General features: G+C 49.8%; 1 protein-coding gene across 2 annotated transcripts in view; it reads left to right on the plus strand.

Annotated features, from left to right (window-relative positions):
* COL6A3 (collagen type VI alpha 3 chain) overlaps window positions 1-6,669 on the plus strand; it is a 63,185-nt gene extending 56,516 nt beyond the window's left edge. For both annotated transcript variants that reach the window (XM_059820465.1, XM_059820466.1), the window contains 4 exons: window positions 851-1,030; window positions 1,143-1,196; window positions 5,509-5,679; window positions 5,889-6,669. In XM_059820465.1, coding sequence (XP_059676448.1) covers window positions 851-1,030; window positions 1,143-1,196; window positions 5,509-5,679; window positions 5,889-5,929 — 446 coding nt within the window. In that variant the 3' untranslated portion in view covers window positions 5,930-6,669. The remainder of the gene's footprint in view (window positions 1-850; window positions 1,031-1,142; window positions 1,197-5,508; window positions 5,680-5,888) is intronic.
* Window positions 6,670-24,398: the final 17,729 nt, after the last annotated feature.

Genomic DNA, 24,398 nt, shown 5'->3' on the forward strand with positions numbered 1-24,398 from the left:
GCCCATTGGAAACAAGGCGCGTAGGCTTGTGTAGGTGTGCCCGAAGGAAAATGGATGTGCTGTGTGTTCACTCTGTGCTTCAACACAGACCTCTCAATCTCAGCTCCTCCTGTTGACCCACTTGCAGCAAACGTCTCTGCCCAAGGATTTATGGCAGCTGGCAATCTGGGGGAACCATTCTCCGAGGATGCTAATCTGAAGTTTTTCAACAGGCTAAAGACATTAAACAGAGCAGGGGATTTGATATGGGTTGTTTAGCTGAGTCGTCTTCTCTAGTTCTCTGTGCAACAGGAGAGACCCATGTATGTATCTTCCTACAGACCTCAGAGGAAGCCCTTAATTCTGCCCTCCTTATAGAGGCAAAGGCAGCTGCTAGCACAGATGGCCTGTCTTTGCTAATAAAAACTCTGGGATTTGGACCTAAATTATCATTTCTGGGCAGGAAAGGAACATATGTTTAAATCCTCATCAAGCCTTAAAGTCTACCAGGTGCAGCTTGCCTTTAGAGATAAAATAAACATGCTTAAGTATTAAAAGTTACTGCCAAGACAAAGAGCTTTGAAAACAGATGGTGGGAGTTGTGTGAGGGCCCAATCCTGTGGGGAGTAAGGGCATCCCACCACCTTGTTCCTGAGACTTGGGGTTTGGAGGCGCGATGAAATCAAGAACAGGGGAGAAGCAAACTAGAGGCTGGGGAAGGTTTGCATTCAGCAAGAGAAATTACACGACAAGGAAATGCCACCAGTCCTGTACTGGGCTTTTTTTTTTCCTTTTTTCTTTTCAATCTCTTTCCTTTTTTGGCTTTTAACCCTTTCAGAGTCACTTAACCTTTGCACCTTTTGACATGCAGATTGGCCAGACCCTTGCTTGCTGGACTTTGACATGGGCATGCAGTGCAAGGACTATCAGATTGTGTGGTTCTTTGACTACAAAAACAAGATCTGCAGCCAGGGTTGGTATGGTGGCTGCGGTGGTAATGCCAATAGATTTGAGGCCGAAGCTGAGTGCGTTAGCAAATGCTTAAAACCATGTAAGTACCACGTGGGGCTTAATCCTTTTGTATTTTGTCATATTGTCAAATAATGTTTGGATCAGAGAGAAAACATCATTTGAAATCCAAACCCACGCACTTTTTCCTCCAGCAGCAGCTGAGAAAGCCATGCAGCAGCCACCCCTTGAGAAAAGATTATCGTCAGGTAACACCCAAAAAAAAAAAAATAATAATCACAAACCAAAGCAAATCCATTACTTCACCTTGACCATTTCATAGCATGCATCCAAGCTTGTCCAACACAAGATTGCCAGTAGTCTAGACTTCGTTTTCATTTGCTCCTTGACATGACCATGCCCTACCATCTGCTTTGCATGAGCAAGTCACCTTGCATGCGTGTTGTCACACCAGGACGTGTTGTGTTTGCACAACCTGAGTGCAAACCACAGCTATATGGTAAAATCAAGCACTGGATATCGTGAGAAGCGTGGGGTTGCTGAACCAGAGCGTGGCACAGTCCCAAAGCAGTTTCTGTTATCGCTAATGCATGACTAACCAAGGCCACCACTCAGCGGTGTGCCTTCGCTGAGATGCAAAGAATTGCAAAAGTTTCACTGCCTGTAACCAAAACACTTGATGGAAAATTACTCCACGGGGCTCGGGTCTTGCCTGCAGATGTTTTCCTTTTGCACCAAAAGATAAAAATCAAAGTTGAGGGAGGAGCCCACAGGAAAATGTCAATGACCTCCTCTCCTCGAGGAGTTTCTGAGGGGTTGTGTTTGCAAACCTCTTCAAGGAAGTAGAGACTTGCAATCACCTGTGTTGGTTCAGCAAGGGGTTGGGAGGGGAACCTGACCCCAGCAAAGCCTTGCTAGTGTAGCAGCCTCCCCCTTCTAGGTGTATCTCACGGCCCTTTGCAGAGATGGGAGGGAAACCTGGGAGCGGAGCAAGCTCTGGTACCTAATGGCAAGGCTTTAATCCTCGTAGGGGCATGACAAAAGGCAAATTAAGGACCCCTCCCACCCATTTGATTTTCTTAGGTGTATTTTAGGCTCCTTATATCAGACTTGGAATTTTTGTCACTGGCAGCGGTGCAGCCTGAGTCCAGATGTGGGTGCCCCTGCAGAAACACGCAGGCGAGCGAGGAGGAGCCCACCACCAGCCATGGAGATGCCTGGCGTGGCAGCTGCTTGCAAAAGGAGATTGCTAGGTGCTCCTGGGCTGCAAATGAGCATCATGGACTAAGATCCATTGGTTGCAGTTTCCTCCTGCCAGAGGAAGCAGCATATGGCTTGTGCAGAAACCTGTAGCTTCAATCTAGAGCAAGATTTCATCCTCACAGAGCAGGGAAGCCTCCCTGATGTGTTTTTCTCCAGAGGGCGTATGTTTCTGCTAGCCCCGTCCCATAGACCAGCCCCTTCTGATCATCGTCACATGCCTTGATGATGTTTCCAGCAACTGTTGTTCAGGCTAAAGTGATATTTCATGAACTTGGCGCCGTTCTGCCCTGGGCAGATAGTCAAGAAAAGCAACCGAGGGGCCCTGAAGGGACGCTCACGTCTCTGCCCGCCCTGCCAGGGTCCCCAGCTCTATTCACCACTTTATTCTCTTTTCCTTTTCTGCAAAATCAGAGCTTGAATCCACCATGGAAAAAGAGGCACGAGAGTTCACGTGCAGCTCAGCTTTTAAAATGCTGTGTGTTGGGTCGGGCTGTCGCTTCAGCCCATACCAGCTACCAGAGCTGGGTGCAACGCTGAGACATGAGTTGGTCTCCTAAACCTTAGGGTTCTTTGGGTGCAAAAACGTGCACCAGACCCACCTCCCATTTGAAGCCTTTTAAACGCTGTGATCACCTTTAATTATCTCCTCTTTTTCTTTTTTTTTTCCTTTTTTTTTTTTTTCTTTTTTAACCATGACAGAATTAAATGTAAGTGCAACTGCGAAGCCCAGGCACATTTTCTCCACGGGATGAATTAAAACCCCAGCTTACGGTGGCCAGAGCCAGCCACAGCTTAAAACACACTTTAGCTTCCTAGTTCTTGGTCTCCATCAATTCTTTGAAATGTTTGGATTAGCTTTTGTTTCATTTATTGTTGATTTTTTTTTGGGCGGGTGGGGAGGTTTCTGTTAAAATGCCATCCAGTGGTTCAGCTAGAAGAATTGCTAGATGGTGGGGAGTGGCACAAGCCCCCTGTGGTGTGAATATTAGGGCAGGCAAACTAAAGATTACAATTCAAGTCAATTTTCGGCAATTTTCCTGAAGCCAGATCTGCCTTTAAAGTGGTGGTTGAAATTCCCTCTGCATCTGCTGAGCCTGAAGGCTGCTTCCACTCTCAAAGGGGATGAAGGCGGGGAAAGATGGGCTGCCTGGACTCCGTGCCGCAGACAAAAATTGTGTTATACCTCCCATCAGCTGAATGTTTTGATTACTGGTTGGATTCCTGAAAGGGTGCACGGGGTTTGGGGTAGAGTCATTCTTGTATTCACATCTGCTGGCTTTCAGTAGGTTGGAAGGCAGGAAGGAAGGGAGATGGACTTTGGGGAAAAAAAAAAAAAAATCAAAGCTGACTAAAAAAAGGCAAAGAGCCTGCCAAAGGCATGGGGAAGCTTTTGGCTGTAGGAGCCCAAAAGCAAAGCTGAATTGGAAGGTCAATATTGATTTCAAATTCCAAGGAAAAACGGAGATTAAAAAAGAAATCATGCTTCAAAAAGCTGCATTTAGAACAGGACAATGGGCAGGAGCGTCCTTTCAGACACGTCTCCTCTCTCGAAAGGGTCATATTCCCAGCTCCTCCTACCTAAACAGAAAACCCACTGCTCAAACAAACCACCCAATGATGTCCATCACGACTGCAGCAGCATGGACCACTTGAGTCTGACCCCTTTGACCACAGCGTTGTTCTGGCAGCGATCTGTTCAGTCGTTCACGGTATGGAGGGACTCCTGCAGGCAGAAGAGGAGGGAAAAACGCAATTAAAATGAGTGGGCAGAAAAAGTTTAGACATTTGGCAGGGTCTGCCCAGAAGCATGCCTGACATCGGTCTGGGCATTTCCACCTCCCCTCCCAGGAGCATCCCGGCCTCGCTGCAGCGTTCCTGGGCTCTGGGCAGCTGCCAGCACCAGCCGCAATTTCCTTTAAAGTAAACCCGCCGCCGGGGCTTTCTTATTGCCTAGGGTCTGTTGCCAGACCTACTTTCTAGTCGGGATTTCAGGGATAGTCTTCTGCGCCCTCCTTCCCAAGAAAACTTTAGAAGGGTTTAGCATGCCCTTGCTCTCATCAGACCCCAAGGAAACTTGCTTACAAATACACCTTTTTATATATTCACCCTGTATCTATATACTCTTTCCTATATTCGCTCTATATTCCCCTATATTTGGGACTATTAACCACAATTTAAGAGACAAGACCTTTAAGTAGCTTGATTTCTGGCACGTGGTTTACAAAAGGCATGATCCTAAGACAAGGTTATCAGACGCTAACTTCAAGACCTGAATTTCCCCAGCAGTCATTGCTGGTGTGCTCTGTATCTTTGTTTTTGGAGCAAAAAAAAAAGATAAAAGACTTTATTATTTTTTTTAATTAATTGAAAAAAGGGTCCTGGTTGCAAATATCCCTCTATTAAGAGGAACACTACACTTTGCCCATCTGACTCCCCCTCGCCCCTGTTCATTTTTCGGTGCTGGCTGTTTTACTGATACCTGTTTGACTGATGATTGAATGATTTTTTTACGCATGCCCAAGGCTGGACACCAGCAGCTTGAAGCCATACTGCTGATAAGCGTGATGATACCAGAAATTTTGGGGATCTGCATGACTCAGGGCTACGGTAACAAGGCTTTTCCAGGACGAACTATGATGACTGGTGTTTATGCTGTGCTGAGCAGAGGTGGCACGAGATGCTTTTGCATCCCTGTCTGCAGGGAATGACTTGTTTGTGACTTGATCGTAAATTAGTGGCCAATATTGGATTTTTTTAAAAACTTTTTAAATTTATTTATTTGGCAATTTCATTTTAATACATCCCGGTACTTTGTTATGGTGTTCCCCGCTCACCCAGCAAGGGATGCAGAATACCGCAGGGCAGTGTGTGGTAGATCCAGGAGCATCTTCATGTTGAAGATTTCTCTTTTCAGGGGAAGACAGTATTTTTCATAGGAAAATGATGGTGCAAATACTTTTCCCCTTGCAGCCCAGCCAGTCCTCTCCCAGTTCTGAGACCTGCCAACTCATTGCCTGCAAATCCAGGGGATTTGCAGACACGCGCTGCCGTGCAGCACTCTCCCTTCATCTCGGCTGCACGACAGCAACGTGGCCGAGGGCTTGTGGATCAGGGCTGGTGACCTCCAAAGAAAGACCTTCTCTTTGCAAACTAAGAGATGGGATTTAGTCACAGGAGACGGGCAAAGTCTGAGCTTGCATGCCAGGCATTTCTCTACCATGCACGTACAGTCAGAGAGACTGTGTTTCACCCAGGAGTGCTGTTGCTGACTCTTCTTGCTCCTGCTTTTATCCGCAGTCACGGATATCTGCCGGCTGCAAAAAGACGAGGGGACCTGCAGGAACTTTGTGCTGAAATGGTACTACGACCCGGAGACCAAGAGCTGTGCCCGGTTCTGGTACGGCGGCTGCGGAGGCAACGAGAACAGATTTAACACGCAGAAAGAATGTGAAAAAGTTTGCGTCCCTGGTAAGCAGTTTACGCTCAGCTGGAGAGGGGGCCAGCCAAGTCCCTGGCATTTCCAGTCCAGTGCACGGCTGCAGCGAGCTTGGTTGTGGTGCTCTGGACTCCATAGCAAAGTCCTGGCAATTCACTCCATTTACCTTCCTTCAATATTCTTCCCATGCATGGAAAAACCTCATTTAATTTTCTCTTTCTTCTCCATCAAACCTTTTCAGGTAACATCAACCCTGGTGTGGTGACGACGATAGGAACATAGAGCCAGCGACCTGTCAACACATACCTCTGAGACAGCCAGGAGCATCAGCCCTTGCCACCTTACCCCTATAGAAGCTAAGGGTATAGACTACCTTGCACTGTACTATTTCATGCTTTTAACTTCCAAGCAAACCTTGAAGAAAGGGTTTTGCTGCATGACCTATCAATATGGTGCTAAACTGTTTGTGGACTGAGTGCTACATGTGTCTGGGTTATATTGTATAGCTTCAACATTACCAAATATTTACCTAATTGCAGATTGTTCTTGTGTCTGAACACATCTCTAAATTACCCTTTCTTTCCGATTCCGGCAGTCTGCCTGTCTAAGGCAACATAAAAATGAGACAAAAAAAAAAAATCATAATAATTTCACTGCAACTGTTACATGCTTGCTTTTATCGTTTTCATAACTGAGCATAACTTTACAGGGGAAGCCTTCGTGTAAGAGAGTAGCTAATTCTGATAAACAAGTGGTTCAATTGTTCATTCTTCCTTTTTTTATTTGACTTTTTTTTTTCTCCTTTTGCTGGATTAGATTTCAAACTAGATCTCTTGTTATGCATTTGTAACATACGTGGCCAACCAAACTAGCAAGGAAAAGGAAGCAAGGTTTCCAAATGCAAATGCACTGCTGGGACCAAGGCCTCAGTTAACAAATTTTTAAATTGTGGTGTAGGATGCCTCTGGCATTTTTCTGATGTTCTATGTTTTATAAAACACAAAGCAAAGCAATTTGGGGAGGGGAGGGCAGTGGGGGGGAGGGGGATTTTATTTTTATTGTGGATTCTGTGTCAGGAAGTCTATACAAAGAACTTTTAAATAAAGTCTAATGGAGGTTTTGAGAAACTCATGGTTTTGTCTTTGTAAATGCCATGGTGGGCATCATGGAGCAATTTTCCAGCGTCTGGAAACCATTTCTTTGGGGGGAAACCCCCTTAAAGGGAGGATGGATGTAGTATGGATATTCAGGGGGACATCACTGAGGTGCTGCTGGTAACCTGGAGTTTTCCAGCTTGGAAAAAGGTGGAGACTAGGATGTCTTGGGAGATGGTGGTGGAATCTCCACCCTGGAGGAATTTAAACTCAGCAGGACATGGCCCTGAGCAACCCGGCCTCAGCTGGCCCTGCTTTGAGCAGGGTGTTTGGCCAGAGGCATCTGGAGGTCCCTTCTAACCTGTATGACTTAACGACCCCACGGGCATTTTCAGATGTCTCCTTCACTGCCCATAGCCATGATGCTTTTTACCCCAGGATATTCCTGTCCTTATCGGAGCTCACCCAAGGAAGCAGGGGCAGCTGAATGCCCAAACCAGAGCAAGTTCACAACGGAGAGGGCATTTACTCACTTCTGGAGAACAGGGTTGCATTGGTTAAACCCATCTTGGAAAGGAGACCAAGACTGCAATTTATGGCTTGTCCAGTGTCTTCCTCCATGGGTTGGGGTGGGACTGTCACGAGGAGAAGGCGACCTGGTGCTCACCTGCCCCGCTCTTCAGGGTGCCACTTTCTGAAGCATTTCAGGTGGGTCTTCAAGGACCATGTCTTGAGACACTCCACATGTGTCGTACACAATGCCTTTGAAAGCAGCCCTTCCAACAGGATGATTTGCCTTCCATGACACCATTTACAAGCCTAAACTAAGCTGGCCGGACACCTCAGGTTCCCCATTCAATGCTGCCCATGATCTGCAGGGGTCCAAGATTTGTCCTTATGCAGTTTCATCATGGCAAGGGGCTGCTCTGGGCTTTGTCCCTGTGGGGATTTACATTTTTAGGTGTCCCAGCTTTTACGCCATTCCCGGTACATGGAGTGGCCCAGCTCCCAAAATTTCCCGTCAGTACTAAGCCACTTGCGCAGGGTTAGGGGACGGCAGGGACGCTGCTCGGCTGGGGACGAGCCGAGCTCTGGCAGCTGCGCTTGGGAAGCTGCGCTGTTTATTTGGCGCCCTCTCCGAGCACATCACAAGGGCTTCATTAAAAAAGAATGGGTAACTTTTTAAAATTTATTCTTATAATTGGTTCTTGCAATGTCCACCCTCAGCTGTGGCCGCTCCGGAGGACAGAGCAGCCTGCCCTGCATTTTACCATGCACAGGGGCATGTTGAAGACCCCCTTTTTTGCTCTCATGGGGGATAAAAGTTGCAGCTAGTTTAAAGCAACCCACAAATCATCCTTCCCTCCGGCCTCCCACCCCTCTGCAGCAAGGGAGGGGTTTTCCCAATGCCAGTGCTGCCTCAGTTTCCCGGGAAAGCTGCTTTCGATGGACCGTGCAGCGCTCTGGGATGCGAAGGTGCAACCCTGGGCTTTCAGAGCGTGCAGGGGGGAGCAGGCAGCTTGGGAAGGCCCCCCCCATCCCCTCCCATCCCCGGGGCTGCGGGGCGTTGCAGTCGCCTCTCCCGAGCCTTTTAAGGAAGCACGTTACGCCCCGGGCCCTCGGCCAGCGAGCGCGTGGGGTTACACATGGAAGTCATCTGCAGCTGGGAGCACATCTGCCAGCGTGGCTGCGGGACCAGACCAGGAGTAAAAATAGCTCAGCCTGGCCCAGCAGAGCCCCGAGCAGCGTGCTCCGCTCCTGGCTGCCGATGGTTAGCCCCAGCATCTGCGCCCTGCTATTTTTGGGGTGGCCTTCGCCATTTATTAGCATCCCCATGCTGCGGATCCAGCTAACATCCCCCCAGTCGCCAAGCCCCCCGTGTTAGGGGAGGGGGCTGCTCCCCTAATGTGGTTTTTTTCAGACAAATTAGGTCTGGCTAAATAGTCCCCATCCCTTTGTGAAACCATTGCTTTGCAGCATCCTGAAAGAAATGTGGGCACTGTGTTGATGAACACAAGACAGACGTGATGGATGTATGTGCGGTAATCCAGAGGACACGGTTCCTTAAGCAGGACTTCTTATGCAGACATCTTATCTACATCTCCTGCATCAAAAACGCCCACAACTTTGCTTTGAAAGGTACAGCGCCAGTCTTCCACCCCTGCCTAAGAGTGAGACAGCAAAGACATAAAAGCTGAACTCAAGCTCAGCATTTCCCCATAAGCTGAGGGCACGTTGTGAAATACAAGAGCTTTAGTGGAAGCAGAGCCTTGACCAGGAAAGACCAGTTCTGTAGTCCAACACTGTTTAGAAAGTCTCTCCATCTTTTGGCATGAGCCCTGAGGGAGCTGCCGGAGGACGTGTCCCATGGTTGGGCTGATGCTGTCAAACCCTGGGGCTGTGGCCTGAAAAGGACTTGTGTGCCTGAAAGCCTGCTTTCTTGAGGCACATCAGGCTAATAAAAGATACTATCGCGCCCTATAAACTGCATTTCTCATTGCCAGACCACAACAGCTACATCACTTCTGCTAATTGCCAAGACATCTTGTAAAAAAGTTCAGCGTCAGTGGAGAGGGTAACCTGGCATCCTCCTCCGCCTCTGACCTGCTCGCATCGTCTTTTGGATAAGCCTGCCCACATGTTTTAGCATAACTCACCTGTGGGACTCATGCCCTGAGGCACCCCGAAGCAATGCTGGGAAGGTCTGACCATCGATATAGACAATATGGGTGCCTACACCTAGGCATCATGAGCCATTTCAGAAACCCTTGGGCACCAGTTACATGGTGCATGTTGGGGAGGGTCTCTGTAACATTTACCGTGTCTTGCAACCCCACGCAGGTATTGCCAACCAACACTGAGCATCTTTACTTGCACCAGGGGCCCACATTTAGACAACCAGGAGCCACTCCTAAAAGGAGATGTGGATGCAGGAGGGGATGTAGGACTTTGCGGCTTCCTCTGGGCAGCCTCGGTGTGAAATAGTTCATGAGGAGGGTCACTGTTAAAATAAACCCTGGTGGCTCTGCTGTCTGTGACAGAATTAGCATTAGGACTTGAAGAAAAAGCATTAAATCCAAGACTCGCTTGGACCTTATGTGGGTCTCCAAGGCAGGGTCAACCCAACCTACGTCAGCCCTGCAAAAGTTCGTCTAACCTGTTTCCAGAAAACTCCAGAGATTTAGGGCAATTTTCCTAAAGGGTGGGAGCGGACAGTCCCTGGGACAAACTATTACATGGCTTTTCCAATAGCCAGTCTCAAATCTCACTTGCTCCAATTGAAACCCGGAGGGTTTTGAATGAACATGCTGCCTTTGGATGCAAGTGAGCTACGAGCCTGCTGGTGAAAACCACAGGGTTCAACACCAGAGCAGAGACATAACCTTTTATGATACCAATGGTATGATAAAAAAGAAGAGTAGGACATGTGGCAGAGTTAAGCATTGCAGCCAGACCCTTAAATTTAGGATAGCACCAGCATTTGCTGCTTGGTTAGGTTCTCTTAATGCTGTAGCTTTGCATTTAATCATAGCCTTCTTGGGAAACCTTTACAAGGAGAGGCAAAGTGGCTCTGACACATTTTATTAGCCAGTATTAAGTTTATTACATCAGTAAAAGAAGCCAGTATACAGATGTACACATGTACCTGCCTAGCCCCTTTCAGTTAAAGGGGGTTTTCCAGCAACGCCACGCCAAAGCAACGCCCTACACTGTGAGGGTTGACATTGGAAGGTCAAGAGTTTAAGGAAAAGGATGTCTTCCATGCCAGGCGTTCCTGGAAATTAGGACTGTATCCAAGTGCTTCAGCATAGATGAAGATAAACTTGAAGCAGCTGAGCCTGGAGAAAAGGATCTTCAGATAACTGAGACATAAGCGTGGGCATTTCCTCGGCCATGGGTTTTCTGTGTGGCCATCACCCTACGCTTCGTCCCTTCTTGCTTGAGCCTCCTGCTTGTGAGGTGGAAATAATACGTCTCCCAACCCTAAAGTCATTGAAACTCTGAGCAACAAGGAGATGATGAGCTGAGAGAAGTGGATTCAGAAGATGCCATGCTAAATCTGCAAGGTTTTGCGGGTGCTCATTTGCTTACAGCCCCCGCGTGCCCCTAAGCTCTATGGGGCATGGTGCGCACTCCCGGGGAGCAGCATCTCGCAGGGAGCTCGCCGCAAGCGAGCGCCGCTCCTGCAAGCTGAGCTGACCGCTGCTGGCGTGCCTGTCACCGAGACCGGCATCCCGGATGGCTTTAAATCCCGAGATAATTTTAAACCCATGATAATGTCTCAGCCCCTGCCACCCACCCAGAGCCCCAGCCCAGCAGTCGGGGACCGCTCACAAAATGGCAGCAGGCAGCGCGCTGGAAGTGCAGCCTTTCCAAAAGCTAAACCCATGGCTAAATTAGACGTGGCGGGGTAAACAGCCCCAGCAAATAGCTGGGACTGCGCTCCAGCTGCGGGATGATTTACGAGACGGCAGGAGCGGGTCTTTTCTTCAGTTAAACAGAGCAGATCCGAACCAGATGTCTAACCTTTATCTCGATTGCTGCGGAGACGGAGGAGCAGACAGGGGAGAGAGAAAGACGTTCGAGTTTCCATTAACTGCCGCTCCGCTGTCTTCCAAAGTCAGCTCATAAAGAAAAATGAACCCCATCAGCCAGGAAATTTTGCTTTGGTGAACTATATGTTTTGTTTCGACCTTCGCTGCTATAGCGACTGTGCCGAAATAAGAGTGCAGCCGGCTGCGATGACCTCACTGTATTGCTGTGTTAAAATCTGATATTATAAAGACCTAGCCCGAGCAGATGATTGAAGATTTGTGCATAGGCATGGCTGTGGTCCCCGGGAAAGCGGGCCTGGGGAAGGGCCAGTGCAGGGGGAGCGAGGGCAGGAGGTCGAGGCACCCATTTTTTGGGATTTTTCCCACCCAGGGAGCAAGTGACATGAGTGGGAGAGAGATGTGGGAGAGAGATGTGGGAGAGAGACACGGGCTCTGCCTCATGTTCCAGGGCAAGGGGCGACTTTTGGCCACCTGTGGTGAAAAGCTTTTGGGAAAGCTGTGCCGGGGGGCAAACCTCACCTCATGGTTTCACAGCCCGGTGCAAGCAATGGGGATTTCCAAACCAAGATCCTGAAGCCCGCACTTGCCTAGCTCAGTGCCTCAATAGGCAGGGAAATACCCTGGGAATAACACCCAGCTCTTGGACCCATCAAAACCCAGCTTCCAAACCTGGGGTGAAAGCACCCCAGTGTGCTGTTGGGAATCTCACCTGTGATGCGAGTGTCTCACAGAATCACTAAGGTTGGAAAAGACCTGTAAGATCATCAAGTCCAACCATCAACTAACACCACCATGCCCACTAAACCATGTCCCACAATGCCTCGTCCTCAATTTTAGGATATCCTAGTGGGCAAAGGCCAGGTAAGTTGTCATTCCTGAAAAAAACAGTAGAAATTATTTAAATGTGTATGCAATTGATATATAAATGGAATCTGCAAGATCATGAGCCTTGTCAATGAACTGAAAGGCCTGAAAAAATGTTGCTAGGGACGAAGGCAGTAGTTTGTTATTTCTAAAGTACTCGTCTAGCTTTCCAGCAGTGATTAATTCTGCAGATGGGAAGGTTGCATTGGAGGTTAATGAAAAAAAATGAGTATTGCATTAGATATTGACTGGACTATTGCAGAGGGCATGACACAGCCTGCTTTGGAAATCACTGGCCCGCTGCGGCCACTCTTCTATGGCGTACGTGTTTCAGGCTCCCCTGCCCGGCTCGCCGCTGCTTCCCTACTCCAGCCCTTCCAGCATCCTTGTATTTATGGATGGTTTAACAGCAGCACACGTAAATCTCGGATGACAGCATTACCGCTTACTGTGTAGCAACTAAAAGTTTAAACAAGTGCCATTTGGAAAGGAAAGTTAAATACGCTCCCTCACTGCTCACACTTTTTTCCCCGGAAATGTGGCAATTTTTGTGGCAAGAACGGTTTTCTAAGTAAAAGATGATCAATGGTTTAAAAGAGGCATTTTGCAGCAGGAGGATTAAATACAATGAGCCCGACATTTCCCATTAACCCACAGCTCCGCTGCTCTCATGGCATTACATTTTGCCCCAGTTCCTTTTTTTTAAGGCTTCTAGAAAGGAGAAATGATTTTGGAAAAGCCAGCGAGCTCAACCACCCGCTCCTGCCCTGGGTGCTGGGTTCCCCGCACGGCTCGTCGGGTGAAACATCCAGCTCCCTGGACCGCCAGCCTGGCTGTGCTCCGAGTTATACAGGGGTGGATTTTGGATGAACCGGCTGACAGTTTGACACACAGCAAGAAGTTGCCAGATCCTGAAGCCATTTCCAAAATGATTACTCAAAATCCCCACCAACTCTGGTTGCATTGTAAGACTCCTTCGTTTTTTCCATGCTTTCTCATCCTCCATCCCTCTTCCTTGGGATGCAGACCATGGGCAAAAGCATGGCAACTCTGCATTGCCCTCGGTGCCATCCCAGCCATGGATGCAGGTGGTTCCAGGCTGGCTCCTTACTGAGCTTAGCTATTTTATTCGATGCTATTTCTCCCCCAGGATGGAAGGAGCCATGGGAGAAAGGCAGAGGAGCAGCTTGGAAGCTGCACTCCTTCTTCACACCTAAAAGCCTGCTGATGCACAGCAGGTTGTAGGTGTCGATCTGGGACTAAAAGCAGCAAGCTGTCCAACGGAGAACCTAAAAATGCAAACATTACCCTGAAAAACTTCAGTGGACAAGCCCACAAGGTCTCTGAGGACGATTACAGCTCATTACACAGTGGTGTAACACAGACTAAGTGCAGCGTGGGAACCTCGGAGCTCGTAGTAGCTGCTTTAGGTGACATCTGCATATCGCTCGTGATCTTAGGGAACATGTGCTAATAATCCTAGCAAGGAGAGTTTTAATTCTCCTCCCAAGGGAGACTATTTCTTGAAACAGGCCAAGTCAGAGCATCCTCACAATGCCGCCCAAAGAGCCCCTTTTCACCCGCTTCCCAGCAGGACAGGGCGGATTAGCTGGGTTTAGCAGCCAAGCGCAAAAGCCTTGTTAGTGCTAGAAAAATATCTGCTGTTTGGAAGAGCTTAACGAGCTCTGAAGGGTTTGGTATCGAAGCCAGCTTAATCTTGAAAGCGGGAGGTGAGCGAGGAAGCCAGGCGTCGTGCCTGCGCAGATTGGGGATGGGGTTAATCCCAGATCAAAGAGCCTGGCTTGAGGGTTACCTCCCATTTTTAGCACTTTTTCCCCAATCTAACCAAAGCTGTATCTGCCCCATTTTTCTGCCTCAGACACGGGCCAGCCCCAGCTGCCTTGGGAAGCGGTGTGAGCATAGGGAAACAGATGGGGAGTCTTTCCACATTGGGCTTGCAGCACCCCACGGCTTCGGGAACCAGCAACCACCACCCGCACGTCTCCATTTAACACCCCAGAGGGTGTTTTTCCCCCCAGTTATGTGCCGTTCAACAGCTTTTTTAATTCCTCTAAAGCATCCCTGGTGCATTTGACCTCCCCACCAACCCAAACCCCCGGTTTGAGACCTCAGTTTTGCCCGTGGGCATTTGAGCATCGCTCGATTAGGAAGCGGCGCACTGAAAACAGCACCTCGTTTCCAGCCCTCTTCTGCTGCTGCTGCAACAGGCAGCTGCTGGAATGCTGCCTCCTTTTTTCCTTTCCTTTTTTAATTTTATTTTTGAGAATAAAAAGGCATTTTTGTTTGTAATCCGCAGCCAAACTCATTGCAAAAGAGCAGGCTGTACTCTGGTCAGCCCTGCGCATCGTCCCTACAGCTGTGTTCCATCGTGGGGCCATCTGATGCTGGTGGTCACGTAAAGATGGGGAGGAGAACATCCCCTCCTGCAAATTTTCTTTGACAGTCTGTTCCTGTAAGTGGTAAACTCAGCTCTCTTCCACGGGGGCTCAAGGATTTAACAAACCTGTGCCGTGCTGATCCCCGGGTGCCCATGTCCCTGGCTCCCCTCCTTGCAGGCATGGGCTCAAACCTTTTCCCAGGGGGTTTTCCCAATGCAGGGACAGCTCCTGAGTTGGGGCCTCATCCTGACTCAGTTTGCAAAGCCTCCTTCCCTATCCTGGGGTGCTGCATGCTCCGCAGCTGCGCATCCCACCGGGCTCCTCCAGGCATGCGAGAGGCCGCATGTGATGAGTTTCCCAGCCTCAGCAGCAGCATGGGAGGAGCCTCCGCGCACTGCCAAAATCCACTACCTTCCAATGAGCTTTCATCATGCCTTTGCTCCGTTGGCATTTTTCAGCCACACATGGAAATCACCTGTATGTTTGGAAGCTGGGGAAAGCATCTCCTGCACAGCAGGGAGCAGCATGCACGGCCAGGGCTGGCTCGAGGCAACGGCACCATGCACAGCAGGGAGAGGTCCAAGACTGGTTTGCAAGCCCCCAGCCTGCCAGAGGCACAAAAGTATCTACAAAAACTCAGTGCAGCCAATGCTTGAGTCTGTCTGCAATTCTGGTTTAACATGGGCTGAATAACCCTTTTGCAGGTGCAGATGGGAGAGGATGAGCAGAAAGGATTTGATTCTGCAGAAAAGCCATCTCCTAAACTGCTGCCTCCTCCCCCCCAGCCCCAGCTCTGTACGTGTCTGTCTGCACCAGAAATCTCAGGAATTTCCACTGCACTGCTCTCAGGAAATCTCTGCATTTTTCACAGACGTGTCTACGAAGCGACACCGATTGCACAAGACGGTCTGAGCGCTGGGGAAGAAAGTCCAGAAAAAGAAAAAAAGACAAAACCCCTGAGCAACAACTCTGCTTGGAAAAAGCAGTCAGAAGTTTGAAGCACATCCAGACCACTGGTCTGGAAATCAAGCTGAAAAATCTTGTGACATCAGGCTCTTTCAGGAGGTCTCTGCTATTTCCCAGCTGTAAAGCCCTGGGAACATTGCTAGCGGCCCATGGTAGACTTTGGAAGAGCTGGAAAGACAATGCCATGGTGCCCAAGGAGTGTCTTGCAGCGAGCATCCCATTGAACACCACTGGAAGACTCTGGCAGCACAGTATCGGAGAGCACGAAACACAAATAATTCACCATCGGTCATTAATTCGCTCTGAAGATCAAACAGTTGAACATGCGCAGGGCTGGACAGATGAGAGGGCATCTTCCAGGCCTCCTTCTGGTCATTTTGTTGCTTCAAAGAGCTCCCAACACTTGGGAACAACAGGGAGTTACATTTCTTAGAGTATTTTCAAATAAAAACAGAAGAGGTTTGTATTGCACAGAGACAAGGGTAGCAGGCAGGGCACTCAGATGTGGAGCAAGAGATGCAGGAGAGATACGGTGGAGTGGAAAGGGGGCTGAGAAGGTGTTTTCTTTGCCTGTTTTATGTACGTGTTTTTGTGCATCGCTACATCTGTGCCTGAGGCAATCTCCCTCTCGCTCAAAGGAGTGCAATTTGCATTTTTTAAAATAAGCACACACTTATTCCAAGAAGTGTTGCTGAAAATTTATGGATATGTTGGAAAGTCACTTGGAAATTGATTGAGCTGGTTGTCCCAAGGGAGACAGTGCAATCCCAAACTTGTTACTGATTGCAACCCCTAGGAATAACACCCAATTACCTTATTTTGGGGGTTGGCAACGGGAAAAAAGAAATTTAACATTAAAATATACAAGAGAGGTTTGTCCAGCCTGCTCAGCAGCTGGAGGATGATGGATACGCCACTGCCATGAGTGATAGGATGGAAATGGAAGCGAATACAATCAGCCAAGGAGGCAATAAGCCTGGACTCCAAAGGACGTCCAGCTTTTATGGCATACATCATATCCCCCTGCAAGCCATTATGCTGCTGCCTAATCCCCCTGCCCCTGTGAGATGCTCTGCACCTCCTAGGAACTGCTGGGACCCCTCATTGCCCACTGCCATCCCTGGGAGTCATGGTGGCTTGGCCACCTCAGACCTTGGTAGCCAGGAGGTCCTCCTTAAATGTAAGGAGCTGCCCAACTCCTTCCTGGTTTGATTTTTTTAATTTATTTTTTTTAATTTTTGGTGAGGAGAGAGTCTTTGCGAAGGGATGCTTGTTTGCAAAGTTAAAAGGCAGCTTATAGAGGAGAGAGCATGTTTGCAAACAGCCGGGGTTTGCTTCCCTGGGGTTCCCCCCATTCATGCCGCTGTCACCCACCCTTCCCTCTCTCCGGCAGCTGCCATCACTTCCCCGTGCTGGCGATTTCATGCCATCCTGTTGCCGTCAGCTTAGCAGGAATTGGTGGTGGTGGGGGATTGTTACATCTCGCTCAACACCCTCCCACAGGCTTTAGCCTCTCAAATGGGGTGGGCTTGAGCCAGACCCCAGGGCCCATCATCCTGGCCTTGGGGCAGCCAGCCCCGCTCCCCTCTGCGGGGTGCAGCGATGCTTTTCCCTGTCGCTCCTCCATCCAGCAGCCGGGACCGACCCCAAGCTCAGATCCCGTCTGACTTTTGCAATCCCTTCCCAGTCCCACCAGCAAATTGAGCGCTTGGCTGTCTGGATCTGCCCCTCGCCTGCCCCGGCTCTGATGGCACGCGGTAGCCCCGCGCTCGCCGGGCTGGGGCCGGACCCCGACCGCGGCCGGCACTGGGCTGAGCCGCGGCCGAGCATCGTCTCGCTGCCTCCCACACAGATCCGGGATCCAGCGGCGAGCCGCATTAGCTCATTGCTGGGGTGCTGCCAGCCTGACTGAGGAGGGAAGGGAAAGAGAGAAAAGGCAGCACGAGAAAAAGGAGGACTAAAAAGAAAAAAGGAAGGAAAAAAAAAGAGAAAAGGAAAAAGAAAAAAATGTGAGGCCAAGTCCACATGGGTCTACGGCAACTCACGGAGGTGACAAGGGGTGGGACGGGGGTCGGGGCAGGCCACCAAGCCACGGGAGCCCCTTCTCTGCTGAAAACAGCCTCCCTGTCAAACCCAGAAATGGGGGAAAAAATTCTTATTAGCTTCAAAGTCTTTTGAGCCCATATGAAGTGCTTTGAGCCCTGTGTGTATTTAATACACGTATGAGCAGGTAACTCTACCTCTCTGCCCAGGAGAGGGGCAAAGAGGCTGAGCGTGAGGCTCATGGTGGGGGGACAACGGCAGCACGCACTCAGCCAACGAGGGATGCAAGTAAATAACCCGCTGTTTGGAAAAGCAACTGTTTTTAAAGACCCTGCTTGGCCAGTCTCCTCTCTGAGCTGGTTAAGACAGGAGGATGATTTGTGGCCACGAATCCCCGCGTGAGATTTGGAAGAGGTCCCTTGTTGACGTTACGGCCGCTGTCTCTTGCTCTGAGGGCCAGGCTGGTGGAAAAAAAGGAGAATTTGGTCAACAACAGCAACAGCTTTAATATTTGTGCAGTTGCTGTCATCTCCTCTGGCTCCTGCACAACTGGGACCACCACGTGGAGACAGGGTCCCCGGGGTAAGCCTACGGGGCAGCTCGTCCCCTACCTCTCTGCATCACAGCCCGTCCACCCAGTGAAAAATACCATTACATTTTTCCAGAAAAACTGCACAAATTCTGCAGAAATGTGCTTCAGCCACATATGAACTCTATTACCAAAACCCCACGTACTCCTCATTACTCTAGTTGTGCACAACAGCTATTTCTCTCATCGTTTTGTACGATGGCCCCCATTCATGACCTGCTTCCCCATGTCAGCTACGACATGGCCTGACGGAAGAAGCATCATTTATTTTGGTATGCCACCCATCACCTGTACCTTGGGTACTCCACTACTCCTCATGGTGTGATAAACCACTGATAAAGCCTCTTAACCATCCTCTGGGAATCGTAAAAGCATCTATAAGGTAGGATTTTATTTGTACTGTCCCTGTGGGAGCCATCTCAGAAGACACCCATGGGCTGGCTCGTCCTCAGCGCCAGGCAGAGCACGGCGGTGGAGGCGGGTTGTATGCCCAGACCCAGCAAACCGTGCAAACAAAATCGACGATGCCAAGGCAGGGCGAGTGAGAAAAATCCAGCCCTTGCGTAGCTATGGCTGTCCCACCTGTGCTGCGATTTTCTGGAAGTGATTTTATTAGCGAGGCAAGGCGGGTAAGGAGACTTTCCTCCCGACGGCGAACCCAGCCCCGCTAATCTCTTGAAAATGTGCAAAAAACGAACGAGGTTCAAGCATGTTTTAAGCTGTTTTTCATTAGCGTGGGAACCAGACGCGTGCCATGGGGAGCTTGGGGCGGAGCGGGGTGGGGGGGGCTGCTTCTCCTTGCATTACCCACGGGGATGCTACCCTGCCCCAAAATGGGGTGACAGGCACACCCAGCCCCACCGGGACAGGGCTTTCCACCCTTCTGCAGTAGTGACCCTTCTCACTGCAGCTTCCTCTCCACGCACGGGGGTCCGGCAGGGACACTCCAACCTCGCAGCTCATCACCCAGGGCCGGCGGTGAAAAATGGGATTCACAGGCAGCTTGTCATCACTGCCGGAAGCCCCTCCGATGTGCCGGGGCCAGGAAGAGCCAAACCCTGTGTGTGGTGAAGGGTCAGGGCAGGACACCCACGAGAAGAGATGGGAGGGTGGGGACATGGAGAAGGGAGTGGAGCAGAGATATTTTGGATGAGCAAACAGGAGGAATGAGAAGCACGATGTGAAACCATCGGCCAGCTACCGAGGAAGGGAGATGCACGACCAAGCGCATCGGCCTGGTAGGAGCACAGCAAGATGGAAATCTACTGGAAAAGGGCTGCTGCAAGGGAAGTCTTGTGCTGACGCAGAAAAAGATGTGATGACCTCATGCATCTCTTCCAGCCCTAGGTTTTACGGCGCCAGCACATGTTTCCTATTAAAAACATGAACCTAATCCTCCTAATGATGAGCAACAGGTATCGCAACCACAGGAAGCAGCACGTTCATTCCTGCGCTCACGCCACACTTGCAGGAGTTTAAAAAAAACCCCCTTCTCCTGCCTCAAAATCAAGGACAAACCCCAACGAAGAGCACGGAAATGCCTTTCCTCCTGTGTATTCCCAGTCCGTGTCTAAAACCAGTAAATCACTCTCTGCGTAGGAGCAGAGATTAATTAGATTGCAATTAAATTGCAGTGAGGGAGTTTTAGGTTAGGTATGAGCTGGGGCAGCAGCTTTGCTGCCATGCACATGCTCCTACATTAAACGGTCGGGCGCCGCGGATGCGGTGCTTCCCTCCTTGGGACCACGCGTGGCACGTATAGTTATGTAAGAGAAACTCAGGACTCGTCTGTCTGCTGAGCTACATTCACAGACCAGGAGCGAGCCAAACCACACATTCGGGAGATGCCGAGGGCTGCAGTAGCATCTCCTAAAACTTCTGTAGCCCAGAGCGGGATGAAGACTGAGCCCGCGCACATCCCTCTGGCTCTGGCTGCAGTGAAGGGCGCGTGAGCTGGTCGCGGTTTTACGCATCAAGCTTCAAGGTCCACCAAAATGAAACCAGCCTATGAGCCTAAAATAATTTGTTTCTCTATTTGACAGTGAGCAGTGGGAGAAGAGCAACTTCTTGCACAGCCCAGGGGGCTGCAGCGGATGGGGAATCCCCTTTCCTTGGTGAAGAGCCCTTTCCCTGAAGAACTAGCCACTGTGCAATGCAATTAGCCGCAATTAGCAGGCTACGGGCCAGTGGCAGGATGTTTGCACTGCAAGTCACCGTGCCAGCTGCACCGCTTCGCCAGTGGGGCTGGCTGGCCTTTCTCAGCTCCCCTCTGCTGCTGGTTTACTTTCGTGCTCAGATGTCCTGGGGTTGGGACAGCTTTGAAAAATAATTATTTTACTGTTTAGGATTATAAATTGGTGTTGAAAAGTTGGAGAGCAGAACTCATCCAACTCTTACCAACGCTATCCTAGACCCAGGGTAAATTATACCTTTTTTTTTTTTGCCTAATTTTAACAACCTTGCTAGGAATCAGAAGGCAGAAACAGTTCAACAATTCAAGTTCCAGCGAGTGCAGCAGCTTCGGGGACCGAGATCTTCCCATCCCCAGACACCTGCCCTGCTCTGGGGCCAGAAATCCTGCAGGCTTCAGCTCCCATGCAGCCCTATATATGCAGAGAGCGAGTAGTAGGAGTGCCACCTGCTGACACTAGAGATTATATAGCATCGTCTATACATTAATCCCTCCTCTGCTGAGGTCACCTCGCTTTTCTCCAAGGCAGAGCCATCCACTGTGTCCAGCTGGCACTTGCCTTAGGGAAACACTGCTGGTGATGGTGGTCCTCACCCTCTTGGCAGGAGAGGACAACACTAGCTGCTCTGATTTCGGACCCATCGGCAAGGCAAGGGGAGGAAGAGCTGTAAAATGGCAGTGGGGTTTTGGAGGGGAACCACCATGCCGCAAGCACCTCTACCACCCGGTTGGTGGTAGAGCATTTTCAGGGCCTTTTATTTGTAGCTGGTGGCTTTGTATTTTTTTTTTTTTAATATAGAGAGGCTGAGTGACTCTCTGGAGAGGCCGGAGGGCTCACAAGGCAGCGCTGAAACCCCATCAGCATCTCTCCACAGAGCAGGGAGAGCGAAGCCTCGGTGGGGTGGGAGCAAGAGGAAGAACTCTCTGTTTAAGTTGGAAATTTTTTTACGACCCCTTCTTGTAAGGCCAGTTACTCCTGGAAGATCACTATGCAAACCCTTACTGCGGCCTTACGGCTTTTACAGATTTACTTTTCGGAGGGAAAGGGCAGCAGCAAAGCCCCAGCCCATTTCGACCCTGATCATGGTCTGGTCCTTGCAGGGCTCTTGGCAGCTGGAGAAGCTTTTGGGTGTCCAAATGCTGGGAATGGGATGAGTGCTCGGGAGGGAGGAAACCTCCTCACAGCCCAGGTGCGGCTGATGCAGCCCCAGATGGATTTGCACCCCCATAAATCATGAGCGGCAAGACCCTCCCTGTCCACCACCCCAAGGACACCCGGGAGATGCACCTTTTCCAGGGCAGCCCCAAGCCGCTTCTCTTTGAAAAGAGAAAAAATATAGTAGGTTGGATTCCGAGTGATTCAGATGGCTACTACTTATTTTATCGAGTAGTCTCGTTTTTCTGGCCACAAGCTGTTTTCGGGAAGCTATTTGCAAAAATGACATAGTCTTTTTTTTTCAAACTCAGTGTGCTCATACCATCCCAGTTGTTAACCAAGCCGCTAAACAAGCTTTGATACAGTCCCACACTGGATGCCCACTGCAGCCCTACTAACGTGGCTAATCCTCAGGAAATGGTAAAAATAAGCCAATAACCCATCCAGCACTCTGAGCCCTTGGTTTTGCCATTTTCCAGAAACTCAGGGGTTGCTACCGGCTGATCCAAGGCAGAATTTCTAGTAATTTCCTCCAATTAGTATCTTTTTCCTTTACTTCATTGACACTGTTTTCTGTAGAAAGCTTTACTGCAGCGTGCGGTTTCTCATGTTTTACAGGGACGGCCAAACACCTTCTTGCAACAGAGACCAACTGCCCAAGCTGGGCTAAAAAAACCTCAGCGCTTTCTAGTAATACCTTAACATGGGAAAAACCTCGAGCTTCACTTTTATTTTGCCCCCTCTGTTTTCCTGGGGACTTTGCCATACGGAGAGACATGGCAGAGCCCTTTGCTCATCCAAAATCCCTCTTCCACCTCCCAGAGGCACGGGGTTGACTGCTGGGCTGAAAAATCTGTCCTCAAAAGCTTTGTTATTTGGCTGGTTTCCCTGTCATTTTTCAGAAGAAACCTCCAGGCAATATTTCGCAGCAAATAAAAGCCAGGCGTGAAAGCCCGACTTTCCTGGCAGCCGCTCGGGGCGTGAAGCTGGCAGGTAATCGCGTGCTGCCGGGCTGCGCTGGAAAAAACGTCCCTGTCCCACTTCTGAACCGATTCAAAGCTGAAAAACCTTAATCCTCCCTCCCTTAACCCTCTGGACAGGAGAAATAAGTTTTTCTATGAAACAGATTAAAAGCAAAAAAAATCAGTGAAAGCCTAAATATGCCACTTACTTCTCACAGGGGCAGGAAAAAGCCCAAACCCCTGAGGAGAGGGGTGCGATGCCGAGCTGGCTGGCAGCAAGGTTTCCAAGCTCCTTCCCCATCACTGACGCAGATAAGAAGCAGGTAAACCCCAGCACCCAGCGATGTATTACTAAGGCCAGGCTGATGGGTGAAGGAGCCAAAGACATTCCTGCTCTCTTTCTCAATTTTTAAAAAAAGTTCAGGCTTGCACAAAAACACCCTTTTTGGAGGATTCATCCCCTTGGGTGGGGTTGGCAAATACAACCAGCCACCTCGCTGAGAGCCTTTTTGCAAGGGTGCACGGGGATAGATGGGCCTCTTCACCCCTACAACATGAAAACTCGACCGCAGGTTGACTTTCATATCTCCCAAGGAGGGAGAAAAAAAGCAGAGAGCTGGCACGTGGGCGAAAGGCAATAAAATGAACGTGGTTGGGAAGCAGAGAGATCCGCACCCCTGGGAGCAGCCAGGTTTCCTACAGCTCGCACCGGCAGCGCAGAGACGTGGCTTCTTTGGGAAAAAGCATCTGCTGTGCTGCGGGACCTCGGGGGACTTCAGAAGGCATGGCTTGGAAACCGTCACCGGGGGTCTAAATGTCACCCTAATTACACACCTCCCTTCCCACCGATACAAACAGCCTTTTTCATACCGCTGCAAAACTGGGTTTGCATTCTCTGGGTTTTTGGGCTAGACTTAAGCTTGCTGAGCCCAGCTTTAACGTTATCAGGTGTGTAACAGAGCACAACAGTCCTGCAAAGCTCTTGAAAATTCATTAAAATCCTGGGAGGAGGAGCCATGTGGGTGCTGCTCAGTTCCACATTCGCTGGGCGCCTACTAAGCCAGGACCGACAAGCGTCATTGAAACATGTCAGGCTTTGACTGAAAATCCCACGTGAGAGCTGAAGTCTCTCTCCTGACTCCTCTTTTTTATCATCCCACTTTCCTATACATCCAGCAGCTGCCCCTTCACCTTCACTTACGCTGTCATCAAACAGCAGCAACGATAAAAAGTTATTTCCGTGGGCAAGAGCCTGGTGTTATTTTGGCCAGGGGAAAATCACTAGGATAAAAAAGAAAGACCCCAGAGAGGTGGTGTGAGTCTCCGAGGAGGTCGGCTAGAGCAGGCTGTGAGTGCTGCCAGAGCAGGGGGTGGGCACGGGTGTGATGCGGGGGCTCCCCGCGTCACCGGAGGGGACAATGACATGGCACGCAGTACCCACCTGCTGTTACAGAGAAGCCCTTGAACAAAGAACAACGGAATCTCCTTTGTGCTCAGGAACAGCTCCGTCATGGGATGGAAATGCTACAGGGGATAAGTGGTCCATTAAAAAAAATTTAAATTAAATAAAAGTCAGCTTGCTAGATGCTTTGGAGAGTTCACTCCTTGTACGTGCACCCTACACCCAGTCCCGGTGATGCCGGAGCTTGCTTAGTGGTCCATATCCCTCTGCCGGGATTTGGGACCCCCAAACCTCGGGTACATTCCCCTCGGGCATACAAACAATGAGGAAATGTGTGCCGGTCAGCCAGGTAGATCACCGAGAAGCCAGCCTGCTGTTTGCAGTGTATTTTTGTTGCTGAAAGAAGTAGCTGGTTCCCATCCCAGTACGAACCTGGCGATGAGCCAGGGAACGAAGTTTGCAAAGGAAAAGATTCAATTATTTAATTCAGTTCTTTAATATTCTGCAAATGAACATGGGCTGCCAAATC

This window comes from Gavia stellata, chromosome 8 (assembly GCF_030936135.1).
Source record: "Gavia stellata isolate bGavSte3 chromosome 8, bGavSte3.hap2, whole genome shotgun sequence".
Taxonomy (NCBI): Eukaryota; Metazoa; Chordata; class Aves; order Gaviiformes; family Gaviidae; genus Gavia; species Gavia stellata.